Source organism: Hemitrygon akajei, chromosome 6, assembly GCF_048418815.1.
Source record: "Hemitrygon akajei chromosome 6, sHemAka1.3, whole genome shotgun sequence".
Classification (NCBI taxonomy): Eukaryota; Metazoa; Chordata; class Chondrichthyes; order Myliobatiformes; family Dasyatidae; genus Hemitrygon; species Hemitrygon akajei.
In genome coordinates this window covers 63851731-63871481 of record NC_133129.1, presented here as the reverse complement: position 1 = coordinate 63871481, position 19751 = coordinate 63851731, and the positions used below count along the sequence as shown (strand labels likewise).

General features: G+C 43.6%; 1 protein-coding gene across 5 annotated transcripts in view; it reads left to right on the top strand.

Annotated features, from left to right (window-relative positions):
- Positions 1-17856, top strand: part of c6h5orf63 (chromosome 6 C5orf63 homolog) — a 42655-nt gene extending 24799 nt beyond the window's left edge. For 3 of the 5 annotated variants that reach the window (XM_073048475.1, XM_073048471.1, XM_073048474.1), the window contains exons 3-5: positions 12765-12891; positions 14630-14686; positions 17510-17856. In XM_073048475.1, coding sequence (XP_072904576.1) covers positions 12775-12891; positions 14630-14686; positions 17510-17689 — 354 coding nt within the window. In that variant the 5' untranslated portion in view covers positions 12765-12774 and the 3' untranslated portion in view covers positions 17690-17856. Of the gene's footprint in view, positions 1-12761; positions 12892-14629; positions 14687-17509 lie in introns of all 5 variants that reach the window. The other 2 variants (XM_073048476.1, XM_073048472.1) reach the window with 1 other exon arrangement.
- The last annotated feature ends 1895 nt before the right edge of the window (positions 17857-19751 follow it).

Here is a 19751-nt window from a genome sequence, read left to right as displayed (position 1 = left end):
CTTAAGTGTCCTCCCCAAACCCCACAACACAAGAAAAAAAAACAACTCCAGACCAACCACCACACAGTATAAAAAGTATAAGTCCGGACAGTCAAACTCCCATACTGTGAATACACTTAGTAACAGAGGGTAATAATGCCTACTACCAGAAAAAAAAGGGAGCTGAAAGCAAGGGACCGAAAAGAGGAAAAAAAAGAAGAAAAAAAAAACCCTAGTCAAGAGGAAGGTTATGAAAGTACTCGATAAAAGGTCCCCAGACCTTATGGAACTTTAGATCCGAATTAAGAACTGAATAATGAATTTTTTCGAGGTCCAAGCAGGCCATGATGTCGTTAAGCCATTGCGCATGAGTGGGCGGGGCAACATCTCTCCATCTAAGGAGGATCAAGTGTCTCGCCAGGAGAGAGGCAAAGGATAGTATACGGCATTTGGTCGGACCCAGACATAAATCTGTCTCGCCCCAAAAACCGAACAGAGCAATTAAGGGGTTAGGTTCTAGGTGCTGATTCAGAATACCCAATAATGTAGTGAAGACATCTTTCCAGAATTTCTCCAAACTAGGACAGAACCAGTACATGTGGATGAGAGAGGCCACGCCCCTCTTGCATTTATCACAGAGCGGACTAATGCCAGGGTAGAATCGAGATAGTTTAGATTTAGACATATGGGCTCTATGAACAATCTTAAACTGTAAGAGGCAATGGCGAGCACAGAGGGAGGTTGAGTTAACCGATTTGAGTCCCAGCTCTCCTCGGATAAGGAGATATTTAAATCCTGCTCCCAGGCCATTTTAATTTTATCCACAGGGGCCTGTCGTAAGGCTGCTAGTTTATCTCGGATAATTGATATTAAACCTTTACCTAGTGGATTAATGGAAAGAAATAGGCCCATAGCATTTTTCGCAGGCATTTCAGGAAAGTTAGGAATTAAAGGAGCAGTAAAGTGTCGGATTTGGAGATATCTGAAAAAGTGAGCGTTAGGCAGGTTGAACTTAACGGAGAGCTGCTGAAAAGAAGCGAAGCGATTATCAATGAAGAGATCTTCAAAATGTCTAATGCCCTTCCTGTACCAAACATGGAATGCTGAATCGTACGTAGTAGGTAAAAAAAGGTGATTATGTGCGACAGGGCTAGAAACGGAAAACCCCTGGAAACCATAGCATTTCCTGAACTGAGCCCATATACGCAAAGTGTGTCTAACCAGAGGATTAGCTATTGATCTGGGCAGACTGCTAGGGAGTGCAGAGCCAAGAAGTGCAGATATAGATAATTCTTTAGTGGAGCTCAACTCCATTGTCACCCAGTTAGGGCACTCGGGTTGACCGTGGAAGAAAGACCAGAAGGCAGCACAACGTATATTAGCTGCCCAGTAATATAAGCGAAAGTTAGGTAAAGCCATGCCACCCTCTTTTTTAGATTTTTGGAGGTGGATTTTATTAATTCTAGAGCGCTTATTCTGCCACAGATATGACAAAATAATAGAGCAATTCCTTGTCTCTCTATGTTCCATTAACACTTTCTCTTGTCAATCTGAACACCCTAACCATCATTCTTGGCATATATCCTCTCCGCCTTAACTTCCTTGATGCTATCTTTAGTAATTAATTTGGTAATTGAGGTAATTAGGTCAGCCTACCACACTTAATACTCTTGTCTTATTTATTGTCCAAAATAACAGTTAAACTGAGTAAGTGAGATAGAATTTACTTTCCTTCCCTCTGTGGTACTCACTATCTGACCATCCACATCAACATTACTTGACAAAGCATCTGCTTAAGTTCCCTCTGTAGCAGATACTGGACTTAAATCATCCCGTAACGCAGCTGGGCTGGACAACATCCCAGGCTGAGAACTCGGAGAGGATGCACACCAGCTCACTGTTGTCTTTATGGACATCTTCAACACATCACTCACCCAAAGCTCCTGTCCCCGCATGCTTCAAGTCTGCCACCATTATTCCTGTACCAAATAAGTCTGCAGCTTCAGAATTAATGATTGCTACCTGGTGGCACTGACACCCATCATCATGAAGTGTTTAGAATGACTAGTAATGGCACACATCAAAAACTCCATCCCTACCAAATTGGACACTCACCAATATGCCCTCCGACAAAATTGCTCTATGACCTGGCCCTGGCACCCCTGGAAAACAATGACACTTATGTCAGAATGCTCTTTCTGGATTTAATTTCAGCATTCAATGCTGTTATCCCAGAACTCGCACCACTCATACCCCTCTTTATATCGGTGGCACAACAGTGGAAACTGCAAATAGTCTCAGATTCCTGGCACACAACCTCTCGTGGTCCGAGCACACAATCAGGAAATTCACCAATGCCTCTACATGCTGAGGGTGCTGAAGAGAGCTGGACTTCGCACATCTGTACTCAGGTCATTCTACAGATGCGTGGTATAGAGCATCTTAACATCGGTGTGTGGTATGGAACCAGCAGCGGACAGGAAGGCTCTACAGTGGGTATTCAAAACTGCCACGCACAACCAGCAACAGCTTAACCACCATCAAGGTGCCAGAAAAAGGCCAGTAACATCATGAAGAATCCCACCCACATTGCTTGTGGGCTGTTTGTCCCACTCCCATCAAGGAAGAGGCTACGTAGCATCCAAGGCAGCAGCACCACCACGCTCACAGACAGTTACTTTCCCCAAGCAGTAATCTCCACCCACCAACCACCACAACTTTGTCATTTCCAGTCAGTCACCTTATGTACAGACACTCCGAATACTTTATGGATATACAATCAATCTATGTATATAAGTTATCTTAGGTATTTATATTTATTGTATGTTTTTATTATTAAGTTTATATATGCTGCATTTGATCCAGGGTATCAATTATTTTGTTCTCCTTTGAACTTGCGTACTGAAAATGACATTAAACAACCTTGAATCTTGACCAAGCTGTGGATCAGGTGCTGTTAAATGGGATTGGTGTAGATATGGAGGAGGATGTACAGAGTGGAGAATTAGGGGAAGGGTACACTGATAATTTGGAAAATGTCTTCGGCTAGAAGTGTTAGAAATATTGGCACACATTAAGGTTGATAAATCTGGCCTGACAGGATCAATCAGAAAATGCAATGGGAAAAAAAGAGGAGGAGACTGCTGACGCTGTAACAGATAATTTTTACATCTTCGTTAGTCCTGGGGACAACACAGAACATAACACAGTCCAGCGCAGTGCTGGTCCTTCAGCCTACGATATTCAAATTCAATTCAATTTAACTCTTCGTTCACGCATAGCCCTCCATCTTTCTGCTGATATAAGAGTCTCTTGAATTTTCCTCATGTGCCTGCCTCTATCAGACCTCCCAGCAATGCATTCCATGCACAAAGCACTCTCGGTGTCCTCAACCTCACTCTGACATCCCTCCTATTCTAAACCAATTTAATTTAACAATTTGCCACTTTAGTTCCCTGAGAATTGTAACTCAGGTGAATAGGGTAGTGAAGAAGAAAATTCACATACTTGCCTTCATAAGCAGAGGCACTGAGTGTAAGATTTGCGATGTCATATAGCAACTGCACTAAATATTAGTAAGGCTGTATTTGGGGTGTTGTGCCCGGTTCTGGTTGTATAGTTCTGGGGTGTTGTGCCCGGTTCTGGTTGTACCGTTCTGGGGTGTTGTGCCCAGTTCTGGTTGTACGGTTCTGGGGTGTTGTGCCCGGTTCTGGTTGTACGGTTCTGGGGTGTTGTGCCCGGTTCTGGTTGTACGGTTCTGGAGTGTTGAGCCCGGTTCTGGTTGTACGGTTCTGGGGTGTTGAGCCCAGTTCTGGTTGTACGGTTCTGGGGTGTTGAGCCCAGTTCTGGATGTACGGTTCTGGGGTGTTGTGCCCGGTTCTGGTTGTACGGTTCTGGGGTGTTGTGCCCGGTTCTGGTTGTACAGTTCTGGGATGTTGTGCCCGGTTCTGGTTGTACAGTTCTGGGGTGTTGTGCCCGGTTCTGGTTGTACGGTTCTGGGGTGTTGTGCCCGGTTCTGGTTGTACGGTTCTGGGGTGTTGTGCCCGGTTCTGGTTGTACGGTTCTGGGATGTTGTGCCCGGTTCTGGTTGTACAGTTCTGGGGTGTTGTGCCCGGTTCTGGTTGTACGGTTCTGGGGTGTTGTGCCCGGTTCTGGTTGTACGGTTCTGGGGTGTTGTGCCCGGTTCTGGTTGTACGGTTCTGGGGTGTTGTGCCCGGTTCTGGTTGTACGGTTCTGGGGTGTTGAGCCCAGTTCTGGTTGTATGGTTCTGGGGTGTTGTGCCCGGTTCTGGTTGTACAGTTCTGGGGTGTTGTGCCCGGTTCTGGTTGTACGGTGTTGGGGTGTTGAGCCCGGTTCTGGTTGTACGGTTCTGCGATGTTGTGCCCGGTTCTGGTTGTACCGTTCTGGAGTGTTGTGCCCGGTTCTGGTTGTACGGTTCTGGGGTGTTGTGCCCAGTTCTGGTTGTACAGTTCTGGAGTGTTGAGCCCGGTTCTGGGATGTTGTGCCCGGTTCTGGTTCTACGGTTCTGGGGTGTTGAGCCCAGTTCTGGTTGTACGGTTCTGGGGTGTTGTGCCCGGTTCTGGTTGTACGGTTCTGGGGTGTTGTGCCCGGTTCTGGTTGTACAGTTCTGGGGTGTTGTGCCCGGTTCTGGTTGTACAGTTCTGGGGTGTTGTGCCCGGTTCTGGTTGTACGGTTCTGGAGTGTTGTGCCCGGTTCTGGTTGTACGGTTCTGGGGTGTTGTGCCCGGTTCTGGTTGTACGGTTCTGGGGTGTTGTGCCCGGTTCTGGTTGTACCGTTCTGGGGTGTTGTGCCCGGTTCTGGTTGTACGGTTCTGGGGTGTTGTGCCCGGTTCTGGTTGTACGGTTCTGGGGTGTTGTGCCCGGTTCTGGTTGTACAGTTCTGGGGTGTTGTGCCCGGTTCCGGTTGTACGGTGTTGGGGTGTTGAGCCTGGTTCTGGTTGTACGGTTCTGGGGTGTTGTGCCCAGTTCTGGTTGTACGGTTCTGGAGTGTTGAGCCCGGTTCTGGGATGTTGTGCCCGGTTCTGGTTCTACAGTTCTGGGGTGTTGAGCCCGGTTCTGGTTCTACGGTTCTGTGGTGTTGTGCCCGGTTCTGGTTCTACGGTTCTGGGGTGTTGTGCCCGGTTCTGGTTCTACGGTTCTGGGGTGTTGTGCCCGGTTCTGGTTGCCACATCACTGGAAGGATGTGATGACATTTGAAAGAGTAGAGAAGTATTTCACGGGGTGTTGCCTAGAATGGATGACTTTACTTATCAAGAAGGATTGGATAGGCTGGGTTTATTCTCACTGGTATATAGGTGACTGAGAGGTGACCTTATAGACTATTATAAAATTAAGAGGGTCATAGATAGGATAGATAATCATAGTTATTAGGTTAGGAGAGTGTGAAATGAGAAGGTGTAGGTTTAAGATGAAAGAGAACACATTTAAAAGGGATCTCAGTGTGGTGAGTATATGGAACAAGCAGCCAGAGGAAGTGCTGGAGCAGAATACAATCACACTCTTTGAAAGACCGTCGTTCAGGTACAAGGAATAAAGGGACTATGGGCAAGGCTGGCTTGTGAGATTAACATGGGCATCACAGCCAACATGGACAGGTTGGGCTCAAAGGTCTGTTTCTGTACTGAACAGTTAACTGTATGATCTCATGGCCCTGCTTCTCCTCAGCCTCACATTGCACCTCACCCACACTAACCATCATAGGGTTTACCTTATCTATAGAATCACCACTATTCCCAAATCTACATGTCCACTGCAATTCAGTGTTCCAATATTTGTTAGATTTGAATTTCTAGCATTATTAACTGCTATCTTTGCTATCTTTCCCTTGGTGGTCTTGTCTTCTCTACCTTATACTCTATCACTCAGAGCCGTGCCTTTTCTGACCCTTTAAACTACTGGATAATCACATCTCTCAAGTTGACTCGAGGTGATATTTTTTGAATTCCAGGTCTTATCACAAACCACTGTGTCATTCTCACTCTCTCCACTATTACCTTTGAAATTGGCCACCATGTTGATCCCAGCTGTACAGCGTGTGAAATGACTGACAAAAATTTGGAGGCAACCATTTTCCCACATCTCTCAAAGTGTACATTATCCACCCAAATGATGTCTCTTGGTGAGTTCTGCAAAGACATTCTAGTGTCTGGAACGTAATTTACTACCGCCACGTGGAAGAGTTTATTTCCAAAAACATAGTTGGGACGTGTATTTCTCTACGTTCATTGCACTGTCAAATCCATCCATTCTCTCACAAAGCTTCATTGCAGGTACAGTAACAACATGGAAAAGACATTTGGACAGGTACATAGATAGGCAGGTTGAGAAGAACATCGGCCATGGCCTCCTCTTCTGCTACAATGTGGCCACTCTTCAGTCCGCCCAAGGGTTACAAAGGTGGGCATTAAGGACATTCCTACACAGGCTTCTATAATATTATTAAATTTGAAATTTGACATAGTACATTTCTTTGTTCCTACAAATGGCACTACAAATCCGGAGCTGGAGTCCCTAAGGCAGTCCAACGTTGCCTTCAACCTCATTCCAGCAACTCCTGCGATGACACAGGTGCCAAGCTGTATCAGCCCTTGCCCTTCCCTTGGACAATATCAGTGTCGTGGAGAGGGGAAACTTGCTGCTTGGACAACTGCCGGTCTTCCATACAACCTTGCCCAGGCCTGTGCCCTGGAGAGGACACTCCAGTAGACTTCCCAGGTGCAGATCCATGGGCTCGCGAGACTAATGGATGCCACCACAAATGGCAGAACTACATTCCTTTCCTTCTCTCTTCACTAATTGTAATTGTTCCTCCTTCTCAGTCTGCTGTACTTTTAATGCCATTAATTGTAGAACTGTGAAAGTGTAGTTACCCTGGACTTCCCTCTGATTGTGTTTTTTTTTTGCCCTTGGGTCTTGTTTTTGCTTCTCCGTCTTGTATAATTTAGAGCAACACAGAGAAAACGCTGAAGTAACTCAGCAGATCAGGCAGATTTATGGAAATTAATAAGTAGTCGACGTTTTGGCCCGAGACACTTCCTTAAGACTGGAAAGGAAGGGTGAAGATGCCAAAATGAAAAGGTGGGGGAAGGGGAAGGAGGATTAGCTAGAAGGTGATAGGCGAATCCAGGTCTGTGGGAAAGGTAAGAGGCTACAGAAGGAGGAATCTGATAGGAGAGGAGAATGGACCATGGGAGAAAGGGACATGGAGGGGCACCAGGGGAAGGTGATTGGAAGTTTGGGGAGAAGAGGTAAGAGGTCAGTGTTTTGAAAAGAGGAAGAGGGAAGGGAGAGGAGAAAAATAAAGAAAGAAAAAAATAAATTATCAGAGGGAGAAGTCGATGGTCTTGTCATCAGGTTGGAGGCTACCCAGACGGAATATGAGGTGTTGCTCCTCCACCCTGATGATGGCCTCATCGTGGTCCAAGAGGAGGCCATGGACTGACATGTCAGAATGGGATTGGAGGTAGGAATTGAAATGATTAACCACCTGCAAATTATGCTTTTGCTGTGTGAAGCAGAGGTGCTCAACAAAGCGGTCCCCCCAATTATGTTGGGTCTCACCAATGTAGAGGAGGCCACATTGGGAGCCCAGCAGGACAAATGATCTTGGCTTGGACATATGACGGTTTTCTTGAAATCCTGAAATTTAACCTTATAAAATTCAAATTTGGAGCCTATCCATGTCCTGATTAAGGTTTCCAAATCCATAATATGAGGTTTGTGACACAAAACCTGTCTCCGGGTCAGGCACAAGTTCTACAATGACCTGTAATCCTCCTGCCGTCCAAGGTTGATCTACACCCCTTTGTTCCTCATCTGTAATTCTTCCACCGATCCCTTCCCATAATTATCAACATGTACTCTGCTGAAGTCCCTTTATTTGGGACAGGGAAGGAATTATTAACAATTTCTAGTCTCTCTTCCTCACCCTACTTAGCATGTTTTTTCTTTCTTTGTTTACCTCAGCATCCTGTAGGGATTAAATTTAAAAGCTCATTTCCCACTCTTACTTACTCGTTTTACCGATACTGGTGCCACAGGTATCCCTGATGTTCTTACTGGTCACATCTAATCATTGACACCCATACGTTTTTGGCTGCTGTAATGAAAGCATTAGGATTATGGAGAGAGAAACTGATCCACTCAATGGCATTAGCACAGATCGTACGTAGTGTATAGAACCGGAGCAGGTATTTGCTACTCACCTGGAAAGGACACAAAGGGCAAAAAGCAAACTTATTTTTTGGTGATCATTCCTCTGTCAGAGTTTCTCCAGGAGAAGGCAGTCTCCTGGGTCCCCCTGGCTCTGCTCCCACACCTACACATGTGATCTTGATGGGACCTCAAAGTTCTGTCAAGCACCTTTTCGCTATGTCTTATAATAAACAACAATAAACTCAGAGTGGATCGATCATAAGCACATTTATTTTCCTTGCTACAAGGGAAGACCACACCACACAAGATTCAGTGATAGCTTAAAAAAAACAGCAGCATAATCACTCCTTTGTACCCTAGTGTTAGGTACTGCGCATCATTTTAAGGTCAGGGTTCATTCCATTTACCTGCTTAATTAGTGTACTTGGCATTCTTCCAGAAACCAAGTCTTTTGCAGTTTGTCATATACTCAAGGTCCATCAGCATAGTTGTGCACAAATACTATTAACAAAGCACTCTGGTACAATTCAGATTCCATTTTGTTACAGACAAAAAAATGCCAGTTTGTTACCATAAGTAAAGTACATTTCAACAAAGCGGACAAAAAGGCAGCATAGCTGGGGCCCATACGGGTACCCACGGCTACCCCTTGAGTATGGAGAAAGTGGGAGGAGCTGAAGGAGAAATTGTTGAGGATGAGGATCACTTCTGCTGAGAAAGAAGCAGAGAACTTTAAGGCCTTGACGTGGGATAGGAGAGTATGGTAACTGGACGTCCATGGTGAAAATGAGGCAGTCAGGCTAGGGAATTGAAAGTTATTGAGGAGACGGAGAGCATGTGAAGTGTGACAAATGTAGGTGTGAAGGGACTGAATCATGGGGGCTAGAATGGAGTCAGCAAGAGCAGGCAGAGACAGTGGGCCTACCTGGATAGTCAGGTTTGTGGATCTTGGTTAGGAGGTAGAAACAAACAGTGTGGGGTAAAGGATCTATGAGATTGGTCGCAGTGAATGGGAGATTTCCGGAGTTGAAGAGGTTGGTGATGTTATGGGAGACAGTGGCCTGATGGTCTAGAGTGGGGTCCTTTTCAAAGGTTAAATAAAAGGTGTTTGAGAGTTGCCGCCTGGCCTCAGCAAGGTAGAGGTCAGTCCGCACACTCCAGCAGCACTCTCTTTGTCTGTGGCTGCACTCACTCTCCTATTAGATTCAGTCTTCTCCAGCCCTTTACCTTTCCCACTCACCTGGCTTCACCTTTAACCTTCTAGCTTGTCCTCTTTCCCCTCTTCCTCGTGTCTTTGTCCTTCCTTGCCCGTCCCGATGAAGCGTCTCGGCCCCAAAGGTCATTTCTATGGATGCTGCCTGACCTTCTGAGTTCCTCCATTTTGTGTGTTTTGCTCTGGATTTCCAGTATCTGCAGAATCTCCTTTGTTCTCTTGTAATTTATATGTTGTGTTTTGTCTGTACCTACGTGCCTGTGATGCTGCTGCAGTAAGATTTTCATTGCACCTGTACCTGTGCATGGCAGTAAAATTGATTTGAGATGACTCTCAGGAACACAGCTAGCCAAATGATAGGTGATCTATCCCAAAATGTAAATGCACACTTCCACTCCCACTGTTACCCCATTACTGCAGGTTGTGCCATCTGTATGTTCACAAAATAATGCTGGTGGAACGTTTAATGATCTCTATACCCAAGGAGGATACGAAGGAAAACCTGCTCCCAATCACATAGCATTGTATACCTCATGTCCTCCTCCTTCAAAGAATGGAGTTTCCCTTCCTCCAGTATAGATGCTACCCTCACCTGCATCTCACCTATTTCCCGAACAGTGGCCAAAGTGCTACACCTGTCCTTTCATCTCCGTTCATGGCCCCCAAACAGTCCTTCCAGGTGAGGCAGCATTTCACCTGCAGATCTATTGTGTCCGGTGCTCTCTTTGCAGCCTTCTCTACTTTGGTGAGACCTGTCATAAATTGGGGAACCACGTGGTTAAGCAGCCCCAATCCATCGCCGAAAGTGGAATTCCCTAGAGACCAAACATTTTAATTCCGATTCCCATACCTGACCTGACACGTTGGTCCATGGCTTCCTCTTGTGCCAAGATGAGGCCACCCTCAGGGTGGAGGACCAACACCTTACATTCTATCTGGGTAGCCTCCAACCTCATGGCATAAATATCAGTTTTCTCCTTCCGGTAATTTTTCCCCTCCCCCTCGCCTCTTCTATTCCCCACTTTGGCTTTTTACCACTTCTCACCTGCCTATTACTTCCCTCCCCTCCCCCCAATCCCCTCTTCCTTCCCTTTCTCCTGTTGTCCACTCTCCTCTCCTATCTGTCCTCTCCAACCCTTCACCTTTCCCACCCCATAGGGCTTCACCTATCACCTTCTAGCTATCCTCACTCCACCCCCATCCACCTTTTTTATTCTGACTTCTTCCCCCTTCCTTTCCCGGTCTGAAGAAGAGTCTCAGCCTGAAACATCCTAAGTTTGTTCATTCCCATGGATGCTGCTGGGACTGCTGAGTTCCTCCAGCATTTTTGTGTGTGTTGCTTTGGATTTTCAGCATCTGCTTTTCTTGTAACTCGGAACTAGATCGTCAGCCTTTCGTCATCACGGGTGTAATTCCTGCAACGGCCAACTCAATAGCATTCACCAGAAGTACTGCAGTGGTTTAAAAGCATCATTGTCCCATCAAAAGCAACTGGGAATGGACAGTTGGTCATTTTGCCAGGTGCTCAGGCATCTTCAAAGATAAATTAATAAAACAACTTACATTTTTTTTCATCTGGGTTTTAATTTTTGCGAGTGGAAATAATGCAATTTTAAATATTAGTAAAGTGATGTTAGCAGATAACTTGTAGACACTAATTAAGTGGAAAAACTGATTTGGAAACAGACTTTTATCTTCAATACACAACCTGCATAAGGATAGATCCTCAGAGATGTTGACACCCAGGAACTCGTTTCAGATTTCTGGCATCTTGTTTATCAGACTTACATGGAAAATTTCTCAAAATGATACCGGGGAACATTTCTGCCACATGGGACAAAAGGCAGAACCACAGATTTATGTTTCAACTACAGTTCAGCAACTCCAATATTATAGTGCTCCCTCAGTACAACAATGGAGCTTGTAGTTCGTGTGGGGACTGAAACTCTCAAACTTTAAACTTACCAACAGATATAGCTGAAGGTGGTACAGTTAGTGCATGGCTAAAGAGCTGGTGCAGGAGAGAAGGCAAACACGAGGAAATCTGCAGATGCTGGAAATTCAAACAACAACACACAAAATGCTGGTGGAACACGCAGGCCAAGCAGCATCTATAGGGAGAAGCACTGTCGACGTTTTGGGCCGAGACCCTTCGTCGGGACTAACTGAAAGGAAAGATAGTAAGAGATTTGCAAGTAGTGGGGGGAGGTGGAAATGCGAAATGATAGGAGAAGACAGAAGGGGGTGGGATGAAGCTAAGAGCTGGAAAGGTGATTGGCGAAAGTGATACAGAGCTGGAGAAGGGAAAGGATCATGGGACGGGAGGCTTCGGGAGAAAGAAAGTGGGGGTGGGGAAGCACCAGAGGGAGATGGAGAACAGGCAGAGTGATGGGCAGAGAGAGAGAGAATAAAACAAACAACTAAATATGTCGGATGGGGTAAGAAGGGGAGGAGGGGCATTAACGGAAGTTAGAGAAGTCAATGTTCATGCCATCAGGTTGGAGGCTACCCAGCCAGTATATAAGGTGTTGTTCCTCCAACCTGAGTTTGGATTCATTTTGACAGTAGAGGAGGCCATGGATAGACATATCAGAATGGGAATGGGACGTGGAATTAAAATGTGTGGCCACTGGGAGATCCTGCTTTCTCTGGTGGACCGAGTGTAGGTGTTCAGCGAAACGGTCTCCCAGTCTGCGTTGGGTCTCACCAATATATAAAAGGCATTATACCACACCAGCTGACTCACAGGTGAAGTGTCACCTCACCTGGAAGGACTGTCTGGGGCCCTGAATGGTGGTGAGGGAGAGAGGGCTTCAGGCACATAGATCATTGGGCTCTTCTAGGGTAGGCCCTTTACAGGAAGGAGAGGTTGCACCTAAATTTGAGAAGTAACAATATCCTCACAGGGAGGTTTGCTAATGTTACTCAAGTGGGTTTAATTTTATGTGGGGTAGGGGGTGGTTAGGAAGTGGGAACCAGAGCAGAAGTCCAGAGAGTGGAGGAATTGAGGGGAAAGTTGAGGTTAGCCATGTAAGTCTAGAAGGAAGGACAGGTGGGGCCAAGTTAATGATGATCATTAATCAGTTATAAGCAAGGACTTCCATAAATCTCATAGCTTTAAACTATGTGGCCAAGTCTTGCAGGAACAAAAAGGCATTTTTGAATTGCATGCCATTTATTCATACGCAAGTTCTCAGTGGGTCGAAGTCATGCACAGGTCATGAATTTTCAGAACTCATTGGTTGATCTGAATTTGTGTCAGTCTTCCAAGAATTATTTTGTTGTAGTACCTTCTCCACTTACCAGATTGAAGTGGATATTTCATTTGTTGAAATTCACTGCATTATTAATCTGCAGATTGATGCTTAATCTAATTACATATTAATTACATTCAGCAGTACTGGAACAATGTATTTGCATTATTTTACAAAACTGGGTAAACCATCAAAACCTACATTGGAATTTTTCTTAAGAAGGACAGCTACGTTAAAGAAGGATCTGCCAACCTTAACGTTGTTTACCAAGGTATGATGCAAACTGACCATCTCTTTTCATTGAAGAAAGAAACAGAAAATGTTAGAAATACTCATCAGGTCAGGCTGTATCTGTGGCAAGAGAAACAGAATTAGCATTACAGGTAGAAGAAACTTCTCAGAACTTGGATGGAGACAAAAGAAGCTTGTTAAGCTGCAGGAAACGTGAGGGAGAAGGATGTCTCTGATAGGGTAAAATTGGGGTGACCATGGGGATAAGTTGTAAATAAGGTTATTTGGTCATTGAGTGAATGAGAGCAGTTAGATACAAAAGAAATTGCTGATGCTATAACCTGGAACAAAGAAAATAGGATACTGGAAAAACTCAGAATGTGAGGCAGCATTTGTGGAGGAAAACAGTGAAAGTCAATGTTGGAGACTCTATTCAAGACTACAAAAGAAGATAAGAGTTGCTAAATGCAGAGCTGAATGGCATGCCTGGCAGGTCAGGCTGAGCAGGCATTCTTGTCCCAGAGGAAGGAAATTGGGGGTGGGGTGAAAGATTAAAGAACAAGGTGAGCCAATGTCATAGATGGATGATTAATAAAGACGAAAAATCGAGTTACTTGAAGTTGTAACATTTGATACCAAGTCCTGAAGACTGCATCTGCACAGAAAGAAGATTAGGTGTCAATTCTCAAACTTGCATTGGGCCTCATTGTAAATGTGCAGTTCACAGACTGTTAGGTGATGGAGTGTTGGCTGACTGTTTTGTTTTCATGGGCCGGAGTGGGACTTGAACCTACAATTTACTGCCACTGCCAAGTATTGATTTTTCTTTTGGAAAACAAAAAAAACTACAGGTTCTGAAAAGACAAACTGGTTACCATTTCAGATGGAAGTCCCTTCAGAATTCTAATTTGTTCAGATGGTTTACCGAACTTGGGTTAAACTCTACTTTGTTCTGACCAAGCATAGGCATGTTCCTTGTTGGATCCACTGACCATTGTGATTGAAATGAATTCCACAAGCTGAACCAGCATTGTTCAGCTGAGTTCACTATTTTACATTTTTTCCAAAGGTCAAATAATTTCCTCTGCCTTAGCTATTTTATCTATTGGGCAGCATGGTAGCATGGTGGTTAGCATAATGCTTTACAGTACCAGTGACCTGGGTACAATTTCCACCGCTGTCTGTAAGGAGTTTGTACGTTCTCCCCGTGACCATGTGGGTTTCCTTCGGGTGCTCCAGTTTCTTACCACAGTCCAAAGACATACCAGTTGGTAGGTTAATTGGTCATTGTAAATTGTCCTGTGATTAGGCTAGGGTTAAATCAGGGGCTGCTGGGTGGCGTGTCTTGAAGGACTGGAATGGCCTATTCCACACTGTATCTCAGTAAATAAATTAGAGAGGGTTAATTGAAGTAAAATAAAAATAATGTAATATTTGCATTCTTATAGATCTAAAAGTTCTTTCTACACAAATGCTGCCTGCCTTGCTGAGAATTTCCAGCATGCTCTGCTCTTCTGAATTCCTGCATATGTCATTCTTTGCTTTAAACTGAGCTAATCCGTGTAATTATGGCCAAGTCAGTCAGCATTGTGATAACATCTCCATTTGTGAATTGTTTTGGAATACTTCTTACCGTCAGTGAAAAATCATTATTGCTATTATCCCTTGTATTCAGTAGTACAGAATTGTTGGTTATAAAGTGAATCATTTTACTGAAAATTTTAGTCTGCTTTTGTTAGGAATAGTTACTAACAAAGTTTTAATTTTTACACCCATAGGATTCTTGTACACTTTGTGAAGAAGCCAAAGGAGTTTTGGAGCCATACCGACACAGGGTATGAAGTTAAATGCAATAAATAAGTAGTTTTCAAATTTAATCTAGATCTTCAAAAATTTACTTACTTAGAAGTATTGATTTTAATTGGGGTCTGAGTTACACACAGATGATCATAGTCTTTTTATTTCATTTAATGTGAGATTAAAGTTTTCCCAAAGACATTATTTTCTGACCTTTGTACCCCTCCTCACCACACCCCCCACATTATTATTTTTCCTTTAGGCAATATTGCAAATATTCTTGATGATTCACCCACAGGGATTCCAGATGCTTGGGTGTGATGATTCTGTAGATTTTTCTTTTTAACACCAGAGTTTAGTGTCCACTCTGTGACCTCTGTTGTATTTTGCTGACCGAGGCCTCAGCATCACTAGCCTGCATCAATCTACGGAATTAACTGTGTCTCAGAGGACTTGAGTTAATTTGGTTCATTAAGTGAGGAAGTCAACAGCTTAGGCAACGGTCAAATTCACTTTGTACTATAGTGGACGTATTTTGTGTTTTAATTGTGTTCTTTCTTGTAAAAGCAGTGTATAACTTGTGTTTCTCTTTAGCTTATCTGATGCTACGTGCCTGTGATGTTTCTGCCTGCTCTGTGCATCCATGTACTTGGGCATATGACAATAAGGTCAATTTTGAAGCTGCAAGGTGGAGATGGGTTTGGGGATGAGGCAATTGGGGGGGGGGGGGGGGTGGAGTTGAAAGTATGAGGAAAGTAGTGATCAAGGCATCATCCCAGATTGGGACCCACCCTTGAATTAGTTAGTGCAGAGGAGAACAGAGAGTGGTACAAGTTAGGAAAAAGTCATCAGTGAATGAACAGGCTAAAGTTTACAGAGTTACAGAGTGTGAGGTGGGAGGCCAGCAAGAAGGTGCAATGTGACCCTCATTCAGGCCAGTTTAATCATGATTGGTTGCACAGTTTCTGATCCAGTATGGCGAGCTTTGTTGATTCAACATACTGAATGCTCTATTTCTCTCGACTCCACTTTAGGCTATTGAGACATTTCTCCTGAATTGTATATGTTACCCATTTCTGCTTCTTAATCCAGTGTTTGACTATTCTTTACCTCATCCAGCTGGTTTTTTCAGACTGTCCCCTTAGATTAACCTGGCTACTTTGTTCTTTCTTTGTCCACTTGCATTGAATAGGAGGCTGCAAGTCCTGGAATCCAGGGGAATAGTCCACTCACACAGCCCCATCCCCTCCGGGTCTCATCATCTGATTCCAACCTTTTCTGGCTCTCCAAAACTACACTTTATTTGTCAAGTTTATAATGGAAAACATTCACTCTACCTCAAAGTTTATCGTCACATGCACAATGAAATTGCACCTGAACCGGCAACATAGCATTAGAAACAAAACATTCATTAGAAAGAAGACATAAATTGATCATAAATTAAAAATTATACAAAAAAGAACACAATGAGAAAAAGGAAGTCCACTGTGGTGAAACTGGTCATATGGTTGCTATACGGAGGTAGTAATTAAGGTTGTCAATGTCGATTCAAGAACTGAATGCTTGAAGGGAGGTAGCTGTTCTTGAACCTGCTGTACCTCAAGCCCAATGGTAGATGTAAGAAGGTACGATGGCAAAGATGGTTGGAACCTGCTGATAGATTTTGCCTTCTTGCTGGTGAGATTTATTTTACATCAGCATATACTGCATTAGTCCAAGGGGGCTTTTATGTGGGCTTTAGCCATTCAGTTCACAGGGAATACCCTTCCGCCGGGGAGCTTTTTTACTAAGGTTCAGTGCATCCTTCAGCACATAGCCCTAGACCTTGGAACATGGCAGACAGAAACATTTGACCATATTTAGTCTTCTGCATCTAATAACCCTGAAAAGTTTCTTCTAAATGATAAGTAACCCCTGTAAAGATTACTTTTATTTCATTCCATAATATTCACACTAAATGTTGTACACTTTGCCATCTTTTGCATAACTATCAGTTGTCAACTATCCATCCATCACAGGCTATGTAATCATACTCTGCATCAAAGGCCCACCCTAGGACTTGTAAGTCAGAGTGGGCAGTTGTTGTCCAACTGCTCAGTTCTTGGCCAGCAAATGAACGAATTGCGAGCAGACGATGGGCTGAATGGCCTAGTTCTGCTCCAGTGTCTTATGATTCAACCCATGGCCACACTATTCATTCTAGTTCTTTTGCTTGTTCTCTGTAGAACAGATCTTGGTTCCCTCAGGTTTCTCTTAGCTGAAGATTTATTGCAATAACGTGGGTCTCTATACAAGTCCCTGGATACCATAATTAAGGCTTCTCTCTTCAGTACTTTCACGGAAAGCGCCCTTGCAGAAATCGTTTGCACTATCTTGCCTGTTGCTATTTTGATCCCTTCATGATGGAGACTAAATTCAAGTCAAATTTGCTAAGAGAGCTGTCACTTTACTTGCCCCTCTCACTGGACTGGGCCCTCTACTTCCTTTATTGTTCCACAGAAACAACAGAAGCTCAAGGAATTAGCTTCCTGACTACAACTGGACAAAATACAACCCACAGCAGCATCTGTGAAAGGAAAGGAAATCAGACCCCCCCCCCCCACTTCCATGGATGCTGCACGACCTGCAATTTATTTTTTGCACCAGATTCCAGCATCTGCAGTCTCCTGTGCCTCTCCTCCCTCTCTTATGCTAAAGGAAACACAACCCTAGCCTGATCAGCACACTCATAATCTAGCCCACCATTACCAAAAATGAACAGCACAGAAACAGGCCTTTCAGCCCATCTTCCTAAGCTGATCTACTTTCTGCTGATGGTTTCATAAAAAATCTATGATATTAATAATCTTATCATTTCATAGTTTATCCTCCAGGAGGTGGACATCACCGATCCACAGAATTCCGTCTGGTTTCAGAGATACAAAAATGATATTCCAGTTTTCCACATGAATGGACAGTTTCTGATGATGCATCGAGTTAACTTGAAGATCCTAGAAAGAAAGCTGGCCAAACTAGAACAGGAATGTAACCAAATGTCATAAAAGTCAGAAGTATGAATCACAGCGAGAATTTTTGTTGTTGTCTTGAACACATTACTGATTTGTAAATGATTTGAAATAGTTTTCTATATTAGATACTGCCAGTAAACTAAATTATTTGTGAAGAATGTAAACCATTTAAAATAACATTAAAAAGGCAATGAAATAAATTCATGCTATTTTCTGATTGGCTGTATACAGCAAGGAAACAGGCCCTTTGGCCCACTGGGTTTGTATCAAGCACCCATTTATACCAATCCTACACAGATGCAATTTAATTGCCATTAATTTATCCAGATTCTACCATTCACCAGTTTTAAATGTGGTCTACATATCTTTGAGACTTTATTAATTTATTTATTGAGATAAAGCACAGAAAAGGCCTTTTGAGTCACGCCGCCCAGCAATCCTCCCATTTAACCCTGACCTAATCACGGGAACATTTACAATGAACAAATAACCTACCAACCAGTACGTCTTTGGACTGTGGGAGGGAACTGGAGCTCCCAGAAGAAATGTACAGGGAGAGTGCAAACTTCACAGACAGTACCTGATATCAGGATCAACCCTAGATCACTGGAGCTGCACTACTGTGCTTTCTACATACAGGTTTTCTCACTGTGCTCATCCCTATACGTTCTAGCATTAACAGTTTTTTGATATCTCAGAATCAGTTGTGCATCACCAGATCTCTCACATTTGTGACTTGGAAATATATTGTCTTCTTCCCCCTCCTGGTTTCACCTATCACCTGCCACCTTGTATTTCTTCCTCCCTTCCCCCCATCCTCTTACTCTGACTTCCCTCCTTCCTTTCCAGTCCTGAAGAAGGTCTTGGCTCAAAATATCAACTGCTTACTCTTTTCCCGACCTGCTGAGTTCTTCCAGCATTCTGTGTGTGTTGCAATATATTGTCTTAATTGTTGCCAGCATTAGGATCCAGAACTCACTACGAAAGCATGAAGAGAATTTGAACAAGATTGTTCAGCCAATTAACATCTCGCCATTAATTAATTAATTGGGGAACAATAATTGCTGGCTTTGCCTGTGTCACCTTAAAAAAAGGATAAGAAGGGCAGAGCATAACACAGGATATTTGGGTAGATTGTGGTTAAGCTGCGTCTTGACTCATTTCCCACACCCACTTCAAACTCACCTGGTTCCCTGGAAAGTTTACTGGTGCATCTAAAAAAGTAAATTAAAATGTGTAGGAGTTTAAATGCAAGTGACATTCTAATAGTCCAGCAAATCAGCCAATCCTGCATCACAAATCAAAGGGGCTTGGTTATTGAGGGTTTTACTGTGCATTCGTGAGAGGATAAGGTTCAGAAAATAACATAATATGCAGAAAAAGGCAGTAACTAAGCTGCATTAAACACATGTTTTATTGGCTCAAGCTAATAAGCATTGGGGTAACTGATAATAAGGGCACTGAATGAGCAGTTTGTGAAAGGCAGAAATATTGATGGGTTAAGTGCCAGGCTCAGGGAGAATGGGCTGAATGATCTCCTACAAAATTCCAGGCAGGAGATTCCGGGAGCAGGGTAAGACAGAGGCTGAAAGTGTGAAGGGCAATGACATCAAATTGTTCAGGCACTGTAGCTGAGTGAAAGGAAGGCGAATATGTATAATAAATTATAGAGAGTTTTGAAAAATAAGAACCCATCTCCTCACTTGATGGCTGGTTACCAGAAGATGCAGATTCAAGAATAAAGATGGTCTTCAGGTGTAACAAACTGACTTACGGATACCCTTAAATCTGAACAAGCTCCTATAATACTACTAAATTAAAAAGTTTGATGTACATACGTAGGTTTGTTCCTACGAAGGGCAGAACTAGTTTCCTGTCTCCAGTTTTAGTAACTGTTCTCTTATCAGTCTTTTTATGCCATTGGTAATAATACTTGGAGATATTATTACCATATCAAGTGATTTTTGCATATTTTCCAATTTAAAGACAAAATGAACTCTGGAGTTTGGTAAAAACGGAACCCATTTGTGACCTGGGTACAGCCTGTATTGAACATTAACTCCACTGCCAGTATCAAGTCCTGTTTCTCCTCTTT